The following is a 20,736-nucleotide window of genomic DNA, read 5'->3' on the forward strand; positions in this document are numbered from 1 at the left end:
TCTCTTCCCTACCCCACTTTCTCTGCCCCCATTTTGTCTCTCTTTCTCTCTATCTCCCTCAATCTCAATCTTTTTTTGTTAATATTTTTAGCAACTTCCTTCTCTGCTTGCGTAGCAGCAAAAGCCACAGAGCAAGATATGGTTTTATGCCAGCTAACGACGCTAAAAAAACTGTTCCATAACTGTCTCTCTCTCTCTGTTTCTCTCCCTTCTCTCTCTCCTCTCACAGGTCGCTGAGAGAACAAGTGAAGTCCAGTGACCACGGGTACTTTGAAGAAGAAAAAACAGAGAAAATGAACAACTGATTTTACAGGATGACTTACAACTGAATATACCGTAAAGAGCGCCACGGACTACATTACCCACAATCCTTGTCTCAAATATACACTGGATACCTTGCAACTCTCTCTCATCTCTCCTCTTCTTCAGCCAATGGGCATAGAGGATTATTAGTCTGAGACCTGTTACCACAGCACAGGAGGGGGGCGGGGTTGGGGGGGGGGGGCGACATTGGGACCGAAGACCCCTGGGAAATATTCACACCACCTCAATCACGTGGAGCCTCACCACCTTCCACCGACTACTGAAGGAACACCGCCGGGCAAGAAAGCAGACAGATCAGACCGGAAAAGATACCTGAGGGATCAACAGCTGCCTGGCCAAGCCGCTCCCGACATAGGACATAGGCAGTGAGGCATCTCACTTGCATTTGGAACACAGTCGTCAAGTCGATTCCAGAGTCAAGACCCCCTTGCAGAGCCCCTGGGGGCTCCAGCACCAGCGGTTGAGTCTCCTTAGCAACACCAAGTGTGCCTGGAGGTGATGGGCAACAAGAACATGAGTGCCCCCCCGAAGGGCCCCGATGCTGGGGGCCAGGAGACCCAGGAGGAGCAGCCTTCGGAGACCAGCCTCCCAGGTACTAGACGCCTCGTTAGGAAACCCTACCACTGTCTTTATTCTACTACTGTTTGTTCATGTGGGAGTCGGAGTTACCATCTGTGATCAACAAATGATCTATTCGTCTCACATGTTGATTGTATTTATGGTATGGTGTTCCTCATATGTTGAGCTCCATAAAAAGCAAGGCTATATCTGTCGTCGTAAGGCGTAACCAGGGCGGGATATTCAGATTCAAGTTCTTCTGATTCAAATTAGACTATACAACAAGTATAAAGGAGCGAGTTACATTATTATGTGCAAGCTCTCTTTGACTGCCTGGTTACAAGGTTAAGATATATGAACAAATAAGAAGGTTAAAATACATATCCATAATAAAACCATGATGATGCTACCATGATGATGGTAATGGGATATCCATTACAGCCCTCGCCATGTCTAACGGCTTCAGGCCAAGGTCTTTACACATCATTAAAGATCATTAAAACACAGTTAGAGGAGGGAGAGGGGGAGAGGGAGGGAGGGAGAGGGGGTGAGGGAGGGAGAGGGGGTGAGTGGAGTAAGAGAGAGAAAGGGACACATTGTACCGGACAAATATACAGAGAGAAAGAGGGAGAGAGAGAATCTGAGTGATATATATATAATTATGTGAGAGAGCAGAGAGAGAGAGAGAGAGAGAGAGAGAGACTTGGTTGAAAGCTTGGTGCCTCTATCTCGGTGAGTCTTCTGTAAGTTGATCCCTTCCTCTCGGACCCTCCCTGGTCTGAGGTCTGAGTGGGTCAGGTGGTTTGCAGGTGACAGGGGTGTAACAGGAGCGCAGGGTGGGTGAGGAGGAGGCCACTGGGGAGCTGCAGCTACGCTACGTAGCCGCATGAGCCCTGAGGGGATACTAGAGGGTCATTATCACAGTCTTGGTTGGACACAATGTGGGCCAGACAAGAGCAGTTGGAATGGAAAGGAATATATAGAATGATTAGAATACAGCAAGCTTGAATAGAATGACAATAAATTGAAGGAAACTGGCAAAGACAGAGTGGAATAGAACAGAGCATTATAGAATAGAACAGACTTCTGTTTCTGCGTGTGATGTTTTGAGTTGACCGCATAGTGTGTTTGTTGTACTGAGATGATGATAATGTTTATATATGAAAACGAGGTCCCCATGGCATGTGAATGGACCTGGTAACGTTCATCCATTGATTGCATGTGTTGTGTGTTTTTAGGGCCCTCTGAAAGCGTAGGGGCCCCGGGCCCCAGTCCAGAGCTGCTGGCTTCCCTGCAGACCCTTGTGGAGGCCCCCAACTACACACTACTGCCACACTCCCTGCACCAGGTGTGTGTGTGTGTGTGTGTGTGTGTGTGTGTGTGTGTGTGTGTGTGTGTGTGTGTGTGTGTGTGTGTGTGTGTGTGTGTGTGTATGTGTGTGTATGTTATTAAGCCAGAACCTTTCAAATGGGAGTGAAACACAATACCTACTACTCTGTTCTGCAGCCTATATGTTATTATAATCCACTGCGATACTATACCATTTTCATTATGTTTATGAAAAAAGCCCAATCCACCTAGCAGACAACCCAAGTCCCTTTAATTATGGTCTGTAAAACAACTCTTCCAGAGACATGGACGCTATCTGGCATTCCATGGCAGTACCGACAAGGATGCCCATATAGGGTCTATTCAGTAATACATTTGTGTGTTTAGGAGTCCCCTGTTCCTCCTCTGTATTTATTTGAAGGAAACCCCAAAGTGATTGGTGGAGCTTCCTGAGATCCGGATAGAAAGATATACGAGATAAACGCCAATGCTAACCACACATGGACAGACTAGGAACTAGGAACAGAACCACAGTTGACTCTTTGTTGCTAGGTTGAGGCCTAACAATTACAACTTTCCATTGTCTGGTTGTCGTCTTTTTGATAGAAAGGCTCTTCAGACTATAGTTACATAGTACACTGTATTGTTAACATATTCCTGTCAGAGATGTTGGAGCCATTAATCATCACATTAAACTGTTAGCATAGCAACAAGTGTCGGATTTAACAAACATATTTCAGAATGATTGATCATATTTACTCAGTAGTCAACATCTTTGTTCGGGGGAGTTGAAATGTCGGGAGCATGATAATAATGTGATTTAAATCAGAGATGAAAGTTTGTTTGCTATCATCAGATTAAGTTCTGAGTACACACAGTCAAAACACAGATTAATGTGTACACAGTGAAACCATTTACTATATTTCAACATTTCGTCGAATTGTTTATTACGTACTGACATAATACAAGTTAACAAACAGTTCCATTTAGTGGAAACGTTAACGTTGACTGGCAGGCTGTTTGAAGCTGAGAAAAGGTATCAGTGATGTCTCTCACAGTTACAGAACTGTGAGAAATAAATGAAACCACTCTCTGGAAGGTGTAGTCTTCATAGTTATTATACAAACACACACACACAAACAGAGACATTTTTTATGTTTTTAAAAAGTAATTTTCCCCTTTGTTTCATGTTTTGATTGCTTTGGCAATGTAAAGGTTTATTTTACAAGCAAATAAATCTATTTTAAATGTAATCTAATTGAGAGAAGAAGAGAGAGCGACTTAAACAGAGAGAGCGAGAGAAAGACTGCACTGCTAATCCCAAACACAAGCACTGCCTTGTGACTCATTGTCCTCAGTCCGTCCGTCTATCCGTCCGTCTGCAGGTCGTCTAAATCTCTCTCTCTCTTGGTCATGTGACTCCCACCGTGGGAGGGATTAGGTGGAATTCATCACAGTCTAACTAGTGTTGACAGTTTTGCTGATGATGATGGTGTTAGAGGTACAGTGGGTTAGCACTGGGGGTTAGCATGAGGCGCTGTTGATAAGGCATAACGCTGTTCCCCTTCTACCTGTTCACGTTGTGGGTGAGTGAGCCGGAGGGTGAATAAGTGAGTGAGGGAGTATGTTCAGAGAGTGAGTGAGTCAGTCAGTCAGTGGATGAATGAGTCAGTGGGTAAATGAGGGAGGGAGAGACACACACACACACACACACACACACACACATGCATACATTAACACACACACACACACACAGACACGCACACACATGTCCCATTATTTTCAGTCTTCTCTATGTGATGTCATCAGATCTCTGGTTATCACAAAGGGTGTTTGTGTCTGTGCTAGTGACAAAGTGCTGGTATGTACTGTGTGATCTCCACTGATATCCTCTGGTCAACCCTAATGTATTCCCTCTCCCTCTCTCTCCCGTCTAGATGGCAGAGGCGTACTCCCTCAAAGACGACTGTATCCTTTCAGAGCGAACAAGACTAGTATTCTAGTCTAGTATTTCTAATGCCGTTTATGAGTAATTTTCTAACTTTGTCATTGGAATGTCTTAGCCTAACTGTTTCGACTAGGTTTATTTTGATTTGAATTAAAAGGGGGGGAATTAAAAGGGATTCAAATTAATAAATCTGGTTTGCGGGTTTCTTGAGTAGGACTGGTGTGAACAGGTATTTGACTGCATTTGCTTGATGCAGAAATATAAATGTTACACTATGGTTGTGTCCAAAACCATTCAATCCTCACTATTCCCCTCTCACTATCAAGTACATTTTATGTAGAGGACTAAATAGTGAGCTCATCTGCTAAATGAAAAAACACTTTCAGACACTATCTGGGTCTCTGTTTATTATGGCACTAATACTGTCGCATAATTCAAACATGCCACCGACGCCTAGGGCTGGTGGACCAACCGGAATCAATACTGGCGTGCAGTTTTATCATATATTCATGAGCGTATTTTCCAAAATCAATAAAAAACTTTATAGGCACATTTATAATATAATAATATCATATTTCTGTGCCACAACTCATGGATTTGTTTCGTCCCTGTCGTCATAAGGAGAAAAACTATACTCCATTGAAAGTACTTCTTAATAACACTCAGTACTTCTTAATATAAAACAGCTTTTAGAGCTTTTAAATGCCACCCAATATCGATGTATATTTTTTGTCTCGTGATCATTCAAATATTTTTGATTAGGAGAAAGAACAGAATTACTAGACAGAGAAAAGTGAATCCATATTACCACGATGTATACAAAATGTAAGTGAAAAAATAAGGATGATGCTGGGCCTTTACATTTATATTTACAATAGATATACGAATACATCTGAATTTGTAGGGTGTGCTTTCTTCTTGTCCATCTGCCATTTTCCTTTCAGCGCAATGCATGATGATGATGCATGCTTGGTTAGAGATCATCTGTTTACACTTCTTTTCACTGTGCATTGCGGGACAGATGAGTCCACTTTATAGGGCATAATAATCTCACTATACATTTGGAAAGTATAGTGAGATCTTTACTGTACAGACAGCGATATATTGTTTCACTTCTTATGACAAATGTACTTATTGTAACAAATGCTCTTATTGTAAGTCGCTTTGGATAAAAGCGTCTGCTAAATGCCCTAAATGTAAATGTAAATGTAAATGGAAAGCACTACGAAATGGCGATCTCGCTATTTGGTGGCCTATATAGTATTATCCACTTTATAGTGGACGACATAGTGAGAATACACCTAAGGATCACAGGTTATGTCTGTGACACACGTTTCAGTGTTTTCTTGAGCATAGTATAGCTATGTTAAACAGTAATATGTTTAAGGTTGAGTACTAAGGGGTGGAGTTTGTCTCTCTCTGTGTTTGGGCGTTTCCCCGGTTGGACCAGAGGGTCTGGCACCGGTTTCCTCTGGGTCTGAAGGGCGTGTGCAGCTGCGGCTGTTTACGCCGTTACCAGGGCAACCGCTTCTAAGGCGACCACAGCGACGAGGCAAGGGAAATAAGAAAAGGGGGGGAAGAGGCTAAATCTCAAAGTGTTGGCCCTACTGCTCACTCACTTTATCTTAGAGGAGAGGCGCAGTAGCAGATAGCAAAGAGCTGAGCTACCACAGCTTGGCTACTTCAGGTAGACTGCTGATGATCTGGGCCTATCATAACCGTCAGACCTACTTTGTGGCTGTGCGTCTATACTCTGCCGCAAAATCGCCAAAGCACTACCTGTGTAAGGGACGTGTCATCAGTCTGAAGCCGATTCGACAGCGACTTAAGCTGCTTCTCTAGCTCACTATGTATTTGGTCAGTGAGTAAAATGTCGGTCGAGGAGAATTCCTTGGCAAGCTTGTGGCGAATGCATCTTACTGCCTCTCTTAGTTTGCCCTAGCTGAATTGACACATTTAAACGTTTACAAGTTTAATCCTAAGTAGGGACTTTCTTTAATCGCTCAGCATTCTGGTGAAGATCATCAGTGCGCGTGTCTATTTTGACCTTAACAGCCACTGTTTCCAGACCAATGGGCAATCCAGTTCCTGCAGTTGGAGAAGTCCTACCATGAACGCTTGCTGTCCAACCTCGCCGCCCTGCAGGAGACCTGGGGTACTGCAGTCTCTTTGGTCTTGTCCTTTGTACAGTACTTCAGTGACGACTAGTGGACAGGTGGGGGCTGGGAGGAAGAAAATGGAGAGAGAGAGAGAGAGAGAGAGAGAGAGAGAGAGAGAGACACACACACACACACATCGAGAGAGAGAGATTGGTAGTTTTGTGTTGATATGCATGGATAACAACCCAATTATAATCAAACGCATTTGAGGTGAACGACAGAGAAAGAAAAAAAAGAAAGAAAGACAATGGGAAGAAAATGAAAAAGGAAGAATAAATATGAGGCTTGGAGCGGGTGTTAGCATGATGCCGGCCGAGTCATCCTTACTTTAACTTTGTTCCAGAGAGCCAACTGGAGGGTCAGAAGGATCCTGAGGGAACAGAGTCCAACCGAAGCAGGGAGAGCAGCATGGAGACCCTGGAGCAGCTCTGTAGGAACCACAGCAGGTAGGACCCGGGATCCAGACCCAGAACCCGCCTCTAGCAGCCCCACTGGGGACTGGATGTTGGTTTTTCATGAGAATACAGACACTGCATTGGAGCCATAATAAGAGCTGTCGTGTTCTTATGTGTAACTGGCCTGATGTGAATACTATGAACTATTTTGTCATTAAGGAAACACTTTTAGACCATGTCGATATCGGGCATTTGGGTTTGACCCAAGGACCTTTGATCTTGGAGTCAGACCTGCTTCCCCTGCAACGCTGCCATGGGAAGAAATATGAAAAGTTATTTTCAGTGTTAACCTAGAGCAGTTTAAAAGAGGCCGTGATTTGTTTTAAATTCTGAGCTAGGGGTAATGCACAGCGAGCCGGTCATTATACACCTTTAAAAAGCATTTCTAAGAAACATGAACCATGTTAGCCATGTTAGCCATTGTTAAATTGTTGGCACATGCTGACGGGAGTGGTCATAAAGATAATACAGGAATGGGGAGGGAGGCAAAGACCACAGCCCTGATAAACACCTAGAAAGTTCCTTCTCAGGCCAATTTCCTGTTTCCTTTATCACTATGGCCTAGCAGAAGCTACCTTGGTATTCCACCATTGTGACCCCCCTTTTCTTTCTGAGATTGTTTAATGATTACACACAAATTGTGCTGTAATTCTAACACATAGACCTACCATGTGTTAGAATTACAGCACAATTTGTGTGTAATCATCCCTATACGTGCCTTTGTGTTTGTTTGTCCATCTGTCTGGCCACCTAACTCCATCACTCATGGATTGCCTTTAGCTCTTCTTCCCAACACATATTAACTGTGCTTGTCCTTTCTCCCTCTTCCTGTCACTCTCTTCATGTCAACAGACCGCTCAGTGGGTACCAGGTGAGATTCCAACACATTCTGTTCCCTTTTATCTGCATTCGATTGACAGATATGTTCACTATTATCATTATAATCACCTACTCATACAAAAGGGTAGAATGTGGAATAGAGTGGTAAATACATGTATAAATAAATGCAGAGGCATCTTTTTGGACCTTTGCAGTGGGGATTTTTTCTTTGATCTATCATTTTGGTGTGGTGCACATTTTTATATTGCACGTACAAATCGTATGCTCCCGCTGTTTATATATTCCAGATGAGTTTGAGCCGTTTATATATTCCAGATGTGTGAGTGTGTGTACGTGTGTGTGTCTCTCTACCAAAGTGTGTGTCGGACCCGGAGAGGGGAGGAGCCGAGGGCCGAGCTCAGCATCACGGGGAGAACCAGACTCCGCCCCCTCTACAGCATGGAGCAGGTGCACAGCATCACACACACACACACACACACACACACACACACACACACACACACACACACACACACACACACACACACACACACACACACACACACACACACGGCCTCCATGTATCCAGGTATATACATTATGGATATAGAATACTCTCCAATGGGGTCCTAGTTACATCCTGATGTGTCATTATCCTAATTGTTTCCTTGGCGGGCACAACTTTCCCATCCAGTTAATATGTCATGATATGTTCGCACTGTACGGCAAATACAAATCAAATACAAAAGATACAAATCAACAACTGTACAGGAAATATGAAATAGAAGAAAGCGTTCAGATTGTGGTCGTCACGTGCTTATTAACGTTGTTTTATCTGTCCCTGGTTCCAGACACTAAACCCCTATCAGCACCCATGGGTGAAGGTCTGACACATACAGAACCACGGTCCCCTCAATCCCCCCGCCAGCAGGACGAGGGGACGGAGGAGGAGGAGGAGGAAGAGGGGGAGCAGGAAGAGAGGAGAGAAGGTGAAGAGGAAGAGATTGAGGAAGAGGAAGAGAGGCGAGGAGCAGAGGAGGAGGAGGAGGTGTGTGAGGAGGAGAGGAGAGGAGGAGAAGAGGAGGAGGAGGAGGAGCTATGTGAGGAAGGGCAGGAGGTGGCGGAAGAGGAGGAGGAGGTGAAGGGGGAGTGGCCAGCAGGGGTCCCTCAGGCCTCGGAGAAGGACCTGGTCAAGCTGTCTCACGATGAGGGGGTAGGAACACTGTCTGTCTCACTGTCTGTCTCACTGTCTGTTACTGTCTGTCTCACTGTCTGTGTCACTGTCTGTTACTGTCTGTGTCACTGTATGTGTCACTGTCTGTGTCACTGTCTGTCTCACTGTCTGTCTCACTGTCTGTTACTGTCTGTGTCACTGTCTGTCTCACTGTCTGTTACTGTCTGTCTCACTGTCTGTGTCACTGTCTGTTACTGTCTGTCTCACTGTCTGTCTCACTGTCTGTGTCACTGTCTGTTACTGTCTGTGTCACTGTCTGTCTCACTGTCTGTGTCACTGTCTGTCTAACTGTCTGTTACTGTCTGACAGTCTGTTCGTCTGTCCATTTGTCTTTAGTCTGTCTGTCTGTCTGTCTGTTTGTCGGCCTGTCAGTTGGTATATCGGTGGTTTTATCTGTCTGTCTGACCGCACTAACTTGGTTTGGTTTCACGTCTGTTTAATTCCTCAGATAAATCAAATAGATAAATCACATGGTTATTGATAGGTTCCACGGTATAATTAAATATTTCTTAACACCTTGGAATAAGGTATTCTTTATCTTTTTTTAGTTTTCACTGCCTTTTTGCATCTACAATGTATTGGAAAATGACAGTAGATTCTAAACTCTCCCTCTCTCTGTTTGCTTTGTCCTGGTCCACCCATTCTCCCTGCTGAGTGTGCAATCCTCACTTGGGAAATAACCTCAATAAGTCTACTCTGTATTCAGCTAGAACCTCTCCCCCGGCCTAAGGCAATGTGGGAGGGGGGGGCTCGCCCTGTTCTTAAATAACGTGGTTATGTAATCCAATAGAGGGTTAAGTGGGTTTGGGTCCGGGTGCGGTCGCTGTCCTTTGTAATAGAAAACACAGTGGAGAAGCTAATGAGTTTGTGGTTCCTTGCAGGAATACAATTCCAACTTTTCTTTTTACAGTTGTTTGATTATAATAAAACTTCTTTATTGTCATGTAAGCTATTCAATAGGTCTTTCCACCCAGCGACAATATTAGGCTCAAAGTTCAATGAAGTTGTTTGCATTTGTTTGCTGGATCAAAATAATCCAGTGTTGAAAATGGTGTACCACTTCTGAAATCCAATTTAGCATGTTTGAAATATATATAGGACAATAACAATAACTGACCCCCATATGGCTGGAGGAGATATAGCTAACTGCTCGGGAATAACCCTGTTTTATTAAAGTTGCATATGAGCATGAAGAGGTTTTTGCCTTGTAGTTGTTGTCATTGTAATATTTGTTGTTGTTATAAATCGTCTTAAGTGGGATTTGACTTGTTTCAGTTGAATGACGGATAGAAAGGAAGACAGATAAAAATAACGAGTAGTTTAGAGGTGTTGGCCAATGTTTGATTGTATTAACGTCAGCTATAAGCTGTCAGGTTACCAAATAGGACGAAAGAAACCTACCGACATAGCAAACATTTAAAAAACCTCTTTTATCTTCAATCCCTCCTTTATTGTTCACTGTTTTTCCTCCAGAGCTCCGCTCCTGACGGCCTGGTCTCCATCCTAAAGCGCAGGAGGGCGTCGCTGGATGGTCTACCGCCCCCTGGTGTCTCAGTCGAGAAGCACAACGGCAAGCGCAAGGTCCGCTTCACCGAGCCGGAATACACTGCAGAGCAAGGTAGCCTACGTTCAACATTGCCCTTGTTAAAGCAGAGCCTCAACACCGCTTGTACTTTGGTCCGACTGTAGATGACTCACCCTCGAGGTTAAAGACACGCTATTGCATTCATAACCTTATCAGGCTTGTACATCACAAAGCATCATGGGATTTTTGTTGGCGATACTGGCCATTTTGTGATGAGAGGGTTGTAGTAAGTTAAACTCCTTAATTAACTTAAATATACCTTAACCTAGGTCAATCAAAACGTTGTCTTGTCATTGCTTGCATGAGAAACACTATGGCACTTTCAAACATAACAATGTCTCTGCATAATGCTAATACAATAAATACAAAAACAATGACCAAAATTAACATTCTCATGCTCCTATACTTTCGAAATGGAGGCATTGATCATGACGTCATGATGGGCAAGCCCTATACTAACCCACTGATTAATCATTAATTGTACACAACTGGACGAAACAGTTTTGCTACATGGTTATGCTCCATGTATGTAACGGTTCATGGGTATAAATCAGTGACGATATCTAACATGGACTTTGGACCCTTGTCAGTGACAAGTTGTCACTGAGGTGTCATAGCAGAGAAAACACAGGCGTAGCCCCCAGCGTTAACACTGCCGAGGCCGGCGGGTGTTTCGTTTATGTGCTTCAAAGCACCAGCAAAGGTCAATGTGTTACCTTCACTGGTTTAATCAACCACTGTGCCCTGGTCAAACAAGTAGCAGTCCCATACGGTTATGAGCGACACCTGTGTCTTGACTTCTATGTGAAAAGGGTTTATTCCACTAGGCTGAGGCCTGCATACAGATAGATCCTGCGTTCCAATACCCATACTATTTAGTATGCCAGAAAAAATATTTAGTACGTCCCAATACATAGTATGGAAAATGCATTATGCCAAAATTACCAGGATGTTGTTCTGCATCTGGTTGCGTTTCGCAGTATGCAATCCAGTGTGCATTTTGAGCTATTCTGCCCCCCAAACCTCTGCGCAGTAGAAGATAGGACACCTCGACTGAGCCCGCCAAAGTCGATGGGTGCTAATCAGTGAAATCACCTGTAAACGTCCCATTGTATACATACCGTGTGGAACAGTACGTACTTTGTAAGGGTAGCTGCAGCAGCTAAAAGCAAAAGTATGTGATTTGGAACCTCGGGGGGCTTATTTATATTGTACATCGCATACTATTCTCTGTCTCCTCCTGTTTGCAGATGAGGCGGGTGGAGACTCATGTCTGATCCTGTTGATGCTGTGTACGGTTACCGTGGTGATCAGCATCGCCGGCACGGCCCTGTACTGCACCCTGGTGGACACCTACTCCAGCATATGCACGGACTTCTCAGACAACATCAACTTCTACGTCGTAAACGTGCGGAGGGTCTTTGACCAACTGAAACACTTGCTGCCCCTTCAGACTTAAAATGCACAAACGCACACACCTGTACTCGAGACGTTTTACAGGTTTTCTTTAGTGTCATGCTGTCTTGAGGTGGTGGCTGACCCATCCCACAACGCTGATGTCATCAGGTCACCGAGGAACAACCAATCAGCTTCAACCTGCCGTTGCTATGGGGCAGTGATTGTCAGATGGACCTTTTATGATCGTACTTCCAAGTACTGTGCTAGTACTCCTTCACATCCAGATGTATGTTGATGTTCTTTGAATGTTTCCGAGTTGGTTTTATGAAGCTCAAAAAATAAGAAACTATAAACATTTGCAAGAATTACATGGAAACCGTCAACTGGTCCGATGAGCTAAGATGGAAGATCTGGAAGAATGTGTTTCTTAAAGACTCTGGACCAAAGTGTACATGCGTGCATGTCCACAAACACAGACACACACACACAGACACACACACACACACACACACACACACACACACACACACACACACACACTCATGCACACAGACATACACACAGCCATGTTGTTCCCGTATTTAATTAACTTTAATGTCCAGGTTTTATTGAAGCACGTCGTACTGTACTATGGAGGAGACCAACCCAGATAATTAGAAGAGCAACAGCATGTCTGTTGTTTCGTTATAAACAACGCAGACCTAAGCTCTGCCTGATGTTCCTTTACTATCTCTTTTTTCCTATTTTCATTTACATTTTCTTGGTGTATTTTGTAGCCGAAGTAAACATGCTTGCGGCTGTAGCTGTCCATTGCTACCACATTGAATATAGTCTAGCCTGTATACATCTCAGAAACACGCCTGTACACACATAAATGTGAAACAAATGCAGTATTTTAAATTACTCTGGACTTCTTGACATGGGTATACTTTAACATACAAGTTGTATAGTTGTTACGTTACAAGACAAGAACTTACAAAATTAGATTAGGATTTAGCCCATATGTGTATATATATATACGTGACTCAAGTTTGCATCAACAACATTTCCCGGTTCAATACAGAGTGACACCATTACAACAAGCATGATAGAATGGCCTGTGTTTAAAATAAAGATCAAAATTGCTTTCATTTTAAACCAGGGTTATTTGTCTTTGTCTGCATTTTGTGATTTGTGTTGCAGTGTTAATGCTTAATTATAAACCCTGACATCACCCTACAATGCCAAGTCCCTGATCCTGGCATTTTAAATTACATAAGCCTATTAAGTGGTTCGGTAATTTGTGTACTTTCTGTATTTTCTAGATATTTTGTTGCTGGTTCTTACCCTATACTGGTAGTTGAAGATCTCATATAGCTTGGAACAAAAGCATTTTTTGGTAGCTTAATTGTTTAATACTATAATACACAACTACACAGTGTTTGCACACGTGAGCAACCACCTTGTTTTGTTAACATAACCAATGCAAAGCATCCTCACAAATAGATGTTTGGTATGTTTATTATGCATTTTCAAGTCACAGATCTGAACTAGGAAAATATTCTTGTCGCTTAAATACAACTCCACTACTAACCCTGAACCTGAAATACAAATCGTACCAATCAAACATAAATCCTACGAACAACTTAACAGTTACATGAAATAGTTTCTCAGATATAATGACTCAACGTGGGCACTAGGGGTCCTTCTTGGCCGCAGGGCGAACCTCTCCTCATTCCTTGGTCCTTCCTTGTTTATTCCTTGTAAGAAATAACGCATAAAGTCTGTGAGCGGTAATTTGGAAAAATGTATTAGATTATTTTTTGTTTAATGCCATTGAATCAGCTCTTTATGTTGTGTAGATATTCTGAGATTTGACGAAGAACGACTGCGCACTGTTCCATGCGCAGCCAGGAGAGGGGACTAACTGACAGCTAACGTGGGCTCATAAACGGACATAACAACAATGGCGTCCTCCGTAACCTCAAAAAGACCTTATCACATCATAGTGTTCGGTGCTTCTGGTTTCACCGGGCAGTACGTGGTGGAAGAGGTGGCTCGGTGTGCCACGGAGGGCAGCGACGGGCCTCTGAAATGGGCCGTGGCCGGAAGAAGCAGAGCACGCCTGGAGAAAGTGCTGGAGCAAGCGGCCAATACACTGTGTACGATCCGTAGATCACGCTAAGTTTGACCGTCTGTGAACTTACTTAGAGCAGACACTGTCTGGATGTTGACCAGCTGTGCTATGTGTTGAAGCGTCAGTCAATGTTATTAAGAATCAATTGTTTATATCGCAACGATTGTTCTGGTTGCGTTTTAATTACAAAACCAAAGGCACATCGTAGGTTAAATAAAAGCGATTGACCGATATCAATGCATGATGACATTACATTATAAATGACAGCAAATGATTATAAGATCATTTTCCATCTCCATGTCCAGCCATGCCAGCACTTCGGACGGATATAGAAATCATCGTAGCTGATGTGTCGATCGAGGAATCTATGGCCCTCATGTGTCAACAAGGGATGGTGGTTCTGAACTGTGTAGGACCAGTAAGTAAAATACAACTCTCTTCAAATTAAGTGATTGTTGAAGTTGCAGGGTTTGTGACGTGAATAAAAACACACACAACATGGTTAATAAATGTATTCCAGTGTGTAGTAGCTTGCTCAACTGTCATAGCTTGTAATAATTAACGCAAAATGTTGCGTGGTTCAATACATTTTAACAGCCTTTGCACGTCAATATAAATAACTGATTGATAAACAGCATATTACAACATGATGTTTGATGTCATTATTGCCCTATACTTTAAATAAGTTTAATCAAACACTGCACTACACAGGGTTGAATAAGCCGGTATAGGGGTACATGTAGGTGTCCAGTTACCTTTTCTGAACTCTCTCTCTCTCTCTCTCTCTCTCTCTCTCTCTCTCTCTCTCTCTCTGCAGTACAGGTTCTATGGGGAACCAGTGGTCAAGGCTTGCATAGAGAACGGAGCGCACTGCATAGACATCTGTGGAGAACCTCAGGTAGACACACACACACACACACACACACACATAGATAATACTGCGTGTTATCTGTTGCACCAATGGGCTGGTGTCTTATGTTTGTGTGTGTGGGTGTGTGTGTGTGTGTGTGTGTGTGTGTGTAGTTCCTAGAGCGTATGCAGTGTGAGTACCATAGCCAGGCACTGGAGCGAGGCGTCTACGTCATCGGGAGCTGCGGCTTTGACTCCATACCCGCCGACCTGGGGGTCCTCTACACAGAGAGGCAGCTCAAAGGTATTGATAACCACACACACACACACACACACACACACACACACACACACACACACACACACACACAATATGATGTTCTATTCCCAGCCAAAAGGACGTGGGTTCGAACCCCAATGTCCACAGTCTACCTGTAGGCATCCTTGAGCAAAATCCCCTCCTCCCTACCTGTTCCCTGATGACATGTCTGTAAATCTCACTGTAGGTCACTTTGGATCAAAGTGGCTGCTAAGATGGTACTAAAGAAAGGACCAAGTAACAAGTCAAATTTATTTGTAAATCCCTTAATCACAGTAAGTCTCACATGGCTTCACAGGCCCACATATACAACACACCATAAGCCTTTTCAATGGTGAGGCTTACAGTTACCAGGATAACAGGTTTAAAAAAAAGTTATTTGCTAAACTTAATGTGTTCAAAATCAAGGAGAAATCTGTACAAATATAGAAGACACTAAACATAAAGTATTTGGTCTTATATTTCCCACTATGGCAGACTTATGGTTAGGCAATGTAGGTATTACTTATCTACCTTCTCACCTACTGCTTCTATTGACTGGATGTGTATTTGCATATTTATTGGTCTCTTTTCCTAGGAACTCTCACAGCAGTGGAGAGCTTCCTGACCATCAGTACTGGACCACAGGTAGATTGGCCAATCACAATGTGTGCCTGCCTGCGGAGCATGCTGGGAGATTTATTATTTTTGTAGTATTTTTTTCTACATGTTTAATTATGGAATTAATTGAAAATGGTGAACTGTTATTTCCCCTTGTGTAGAGCTTTGTGAAACTAGGTAATCATCGAAATCTCTCAGGGCTCCCAAACAATATTAGAACAAAAGTATAGATTTAGGAAAAGCATTTAACAAATCCTAAGGGTGTTTACATACTTTGTAACTTTCAGCCCTCATAACAACCTTAGATTGATTAGTCAGCATTTTTTGCTCATATGTGAACAAACACTCCAAAATAAGTCAGACCCCTTCTGAAACACATTTTACTCAGACCTCCTCCGAAGGTGGTCTGCAAAAAGAACTTGGTCCCTTTTCTGTTGGTTCGCTTTTTGGCCATTTTAAGAGGGCTTGGTTTGTTTTTTAATAAGGGCTATTCGTGAAAACACCCTTTTTCCGCTGTGAAATGGAGTTCTAAAAAAATGATATTACTGATATTTCATCATCCGAGTGTGATTAAAACGTAATGACGCAATGCCCTAACTGAGATAGTCTGAAAGATGACATCACTGAAGCCCTCCAGTCAAAAGTCTGTTTGAGCCAGGGGGTGTAATACACCGTTTGCCAACAGGGGGGAGGTGGCCATGACGCTACCTGGCAGTCGGCTGTCTACGGCTTTGCAGACAGCGGGGCCTTACGCAAGCTGAGGAGGAAGATGGGTTTCAAACCCTTACCTGTGCTCGGACCTAAACTGAAAACCAGGTAAGAGCAGTCCCACTTCTTACGGTTACATCCTGGTTTCTCTCTCTCTCTTGGCCAAATCTCAATACAGGCATACATGAATGTATGTATGTATGAAACATGCGACTTCTATTACAATTCTGTGCGTGTGTGTGTGTGTGTGTGTGTGTGTGTGTGTGTGTGTGTGTGTGTGTGTGTGTGTGTGTGTGTGTTTGTGTGCCCAGGGGCTCTGTGTTCTTCAGCAAAGAGATTGACCAGTACTCCATCCCCTTCATGGGCGCGGATCCGTCCGTGGTCAAGAGGACACAGCGCTTCCTTCTAGAGGCGGAGCAGAAGTTACCCGTAAGACCAAAGCACCAGCCACTCATCTCCTACCAGGAGGAGCACCGACCAATAGGACGGGGCAGGCGGTCGATACGAATCCAACGTGGGGCAGGATAGGGTCGCGGTGGTCAGGGTGTTTTACCGCCAGCCGAAAGGTTCTGGGTTCCAACCTTGAAGTTCACTGCCCGGACGCATCCTTTGGCATCCTTTGGACGCATCCCCCCCTGCTCTTTAATGATGCTCCCTAAAAAGAGTTCACTGTGAATCCCTGAGGGTATAAGTGCTAAGTAATATTAAGAGCCAAGAACAATAACCCCGGCGGAGATGAATTGTATATCGTTTAGAAGGAAGGAGCCAAAGGACAATCGATGAAGCCCTTTGCTCCGTCCCTCCCTCCCTCCCCTCCCTCTCTCCCCTCCCTCCCTCCCTCCAGGTCCAGTACAGTGCCTATGTGGGGGTGGGGAACCTGTTCTCCGTGGCCAAGCTGGCGTGTGGCGGTCTGCTCTTCTGGTTGATGGTGAAGTTCAGCCTGGGACGGAAGCTCCTCACCACGGTGGGTCTGGCCTTCATGTACCTTTTTAGGTTGGGCTCATTTAGTTCAACAGGTGTGCTGACAACAAGCCCCTTCAAAAACCACCTGCTGGTGACATCGTAGCGTAGGAGGGTCCTTCCCAACCAGACGGCGGTAATGATTCGGTAAGCTGGGGTTTTATCTGCTCTTCATTCATGCATCTGCATCGATGACTCCTCCTGTGATGTCACTAGCGGGTCGATTTGGAAATTGCTTGTTATGACCAATCAGCCTCACACCTGGTAGTCAAATAAAGGCCCTTTAAAGATGTTGGGGTGCCGTGATTTAAACCCGGTTATACGACTCGAGGTAAAACGGCGTATCAGTTGAGGGGGGGGGCTATCGATCCTGAGGGCTGGTTTGATTTGTGAGAGTGGGGTGACTTGGACAACAGCCACCGCCCCCCTCGCCCCCTCCCCCGGGGGTTATCAATCAGGATGTGACAGAGGGATGTAGAACGATAGCGAAGCATTGTACTGTCAGCATATTTGATAACAGAATCGAACGCTGCGATCATTGCATTGTTTTCAAGTACTAGAATTTAAATTGTTGTATTATCTCAGGTTTTCTCAGTGTTCTGTTAAATGTCATGCTATTTATTTGAGCGTTCTGGTCTTGATAAAGGCTGAACTCTGCCAGTGCTGGGCTTAATTAATGCTGGACGCTGTCTTGTCGCCCACTGCCTACAGTTTCCATCATTCTTCTCTTTCGGGATGTTCACCAAGGAAGGCCCGTCCCTGAAGCAGGTGAGCAAGAGGGCCTCTTCCTCTTTTATTAAAAGGAGCAAATTAAAACACCCCCATCTTTCATCGAGCCACTTGTGGCATCAGGAGTGGGAGTGCCCAGTCAGATGTGAGACTTGATAGATCAACTCGTGAGTGGACTGTAGCAACAGGTAAGTAAGCTAGTAAGGTGCCCACTGGTTGGAGTTCTAGCCACCCATCGTAGATCTGAATGAACACTTCCCCTTGTGATGACACAAGTGGATGGACTTGTGTCCATGGTTTGTAATCAGAGGGATATGAAACATATGCTGATGGTCATGAATCCCTCTCTCTCTCTAAGATGGAGGACACTAGTTTCTGCATGACGTTCTTCGGCGAGGGCTACTCGGACGGGAAAGATCCGGCACTGGGCCCCCCCGACGCGAAGATCTGCACCCAGGTCATCGGAGCGGGTAAAGTAAACAACGTCCACCATGAGCAGTTGGCTATTGGTCCATGGTTGATCTAGTTGTGGCTATTGGTCCCTATAAATACGTTTCTGTTGGTCTACAGTTCTATAAACGGTTTTCTATTGGTCCACAGAGCCCGGCTACGTAGCGACCCCAGCTACCATGGTCCAGGCAGCCATTACAGTGCTGAACGACCTGCACTCTCTCCCCAAAAGGTCTGTCTACCTGTCGGCCTGTGTGCAAACCTGTCTGTCTCTCGGTCTGTGGTTCAACTGTGTCTTCATCTATCTAGTCTGTTACTTTAAATGACAATCTCTACTTTCCACTATATGTAGTAGAGGCCGACCGATACTGGATTTTAAGGGTTATTAGCAATTATAAATCAACACCAATTCTTAAGTTTTCATATCGGCACACATATACAACGTTACAATAAATCTGTGATAGGCCCATATCGATCGGGCCAACATATATATCGGGCTCTAATGTGTACTATATCTAAAGTTAGACTTTGTTAGACTTTGCTAAAGCTTGGCATAAATGTGGTCATTCAATGGTTCAGTATGTAGCGCTTATACTTGGTTCTACTTCCATTGCTCATTTTGATAAGCCATGGCACAAGGGAAAAAGACAAAGAAAATGCATTTGAGTTATTAAAGTTGAAAACCATACCACTGTAAAAGCCTCTATTCACAGGAGGGCGCTCGTTTTTAGGCGACAGAGGGGGCTGTTTGGTGGAGTTTAACCATCTCCTCTGTTTATCTTGGAGCTTCTAGAAGGGTGTTTCTCTCTGTTTCACCCTCTCATTCATTCTATGGTTCTGTTTTCTCCTCTCCAGAGGAGGGGTGTACACGCCAGCGGCTGCGTTCAGCAACACCCGCCTCATCGAACGGCTCAACACACACGGTATCAAGTTCTCCGTCAGGTGCTACCCGTAGCCAATCACAAAGCTTAGAACCCGGTTGCGTCATCATGAACAACAGGAGGGCTTCACATGATGTCATGCACATTCCAAGCCATCGTCTTTGGGCTTTTTCATCAACATCCATTTTTATTAGAGAGACTAAACGGTCACAGCAGAGATAAGTTTAGGTATTGAGATGGTACAATATTGGTATTGGGTTAGAGATGATTAAGTTTCAGTATTTAAAGATGGTTAAGTTGTGGTCTTTAAAGATGGTTAAGTTGAGGTATTTAAAGATGGTTCATTTTGGTATTGGGTTAGAGATGATTAAGTTTAGGTAGTTAAAGATGGTTAAATTTAGGTATTTAAAGATAGTTCATTTTGGTTTTGAGTTAGAGATGATTAAGTTTAGGTAGTTAAAGATGGTTCAATTTAGGTATTTAAAGATGGTTCATTTTGGTATTGGGTTAGAGATGATTAAGTTTAGGTAGTTAAAGATGGTTGAATTTAGTTTTAAAGATGGTTCACTTTGGTATTGGGTTAGAGATGATTACGTTTAGGTATTTAAAGACAGTTAAATTTACGTATTTAAAGATGGTTAGGTTTAGGTATTTAAAGATGGTTGAATTTAGTTTTAAAGATGGTTCACTTTGGTATTGGGTTAGAGATGATTAGGTTTAGGTTAGAGATGTCTATGTTTAGGTATTGGTACTTCTATCTATGTCAGCCGTGTCCCTTTAGTCTCGCCCCTATAATAAGAAAGGTGACTGGTTGCTTTTTGGTCCAGAAGTACCAAAATGGCAGCTTGAACTTCTTTAATGGAATTTAAGATCACAGGATTGAAGCCCTCATTTGATGTTAATATAGAAAATGGGATCATAACAACAAACAAAAAAAGCCTCATAATACATATTTTCGGAGAATGCTTATTACTGCGAAATTTCTATAATAAGAGTTGCTGCAGCCAAAAATGCACTTAGCGAGTTTTACTAATGTGAAACAGCCAGAGATGTTGATAGAATATTCTATTGTGGTCATTTGAGTATTTGCAGTCCCTGATTGTCAGTGGTTAAATGGAACTTTTGTTTTTTTAATCAATATTTTCAATATGTGTGGGCACCTTCTAGAAATTCAAATTAATTCAAATGTATTATTTATGAACCAGAAAAGCTAATAAAAAGTAATCCATGTGATGTATCGCTTGTATGCGATTCTCTGATATCAACTGTTTGTCAACAGTTAAATTAACAGTTTGTGCACTATTTTCACGTTTCG

General features: G+C 43.5%; 2 protein-coding genes across 4 annotated transcripts; both read left to right on the forward strand.

The window, feature by feature from the left end:
* The first annotated feature begins 523 nt into the window (after nucleotides 1-523).
* On the forward strand, nucleotides 524-12,903 carry cnstb (consortin, connexin sorting protein b). The gene is made up of 11 exons (XM_079753097.1): nucleotides 524-916; nucleotides 2,121-2,230; nucleotides 4,149-4,179; nucleotides 6,228-6,314; nucleotides 6,662-6,764; nucleotides 7,626-7,644; nucleotides 7,970-8,060; nucleotides 8,444-8,613; nucleotides 8,671-8,805; nucleotides 10,300-10,444; nucleotides 11,662-12,903. Exons 1-11 carry the CDS (start codon nucleotides 823-825, stop codon nucleotides 11,868-11,870), a joined length of 1,194 nt encoding a protein of 397 aa, XP_079609223.1. The 5' UTR covers nucleotides 524-822; the 3' UTR covers nucleotides 11,871-12,903.
* A 670-nt stretch (nucleotides 12,904-13,573) lies between these two features.
* LOC307087857 (saccharopine dehydrogenase-like oxidoreductase) lies at nucleotides 13,574-20,636 on the forward strand. 3 transcript variants are annotated; one of them, XR_013812516.1, is made up of 13 exons: nucleotides 13,574-13,950; nucleotides 14,231-14,343; nucleotides 14,743-14,823; nucleotides 14,949-15,078; nucleotides 15,671-15,720; nucleotides 16,379-16,509; nucleotides 16,713-16,830; nucleotides 17,246-17,365; nucleotides 18,073-18,129; nucleotides 18,449-18,560; nucleotides 18,691-18,772; nucleotides 19,396-20,015; nucleotides 20,064-20,636. XR_013812516.1 is itself a non-coding variant. In XM_079753528.1 (12 exons), exons 1-12 carry the CDS (start codon nucleotides 13,755-13,757, stop codon nucleotides 19,493-19,495), a joined length of 1,290 nt encoding a protein of 429 aa, XP_079609654.1. In that variant the 5' UTR covers nucleotides 13,574-13,754; the 3' UTR covers nucleotides 19,496-20,636. The 3 variants fall into 3 exon arrangements, 1 of the variants encoding a protein (XP_079609654.1); XR_013812517.1 differs by having other exon boundaries at nucleotides 19,396-19,822; nucleotides 19,874-20,636; XM_079753528.1 differs by having other exon boundaries at nucleotides 19,396-20,636.
* Nucleotides 20,637-20,736: the final 100 nt, after the last annotated feature.

Source organism: Pollachius pollachius, assembly GCF_949987615.1.
Source record: "Pollachius pollachius genome assembly, chromosome: 16".
In the NCBI taxonomy this organism is placed as follows: Eukaryota; Metazoa; Chordata; class Actinopteri; order Gadiformes; family Gadidae; genus Pollachius; species Pollachius pollachius.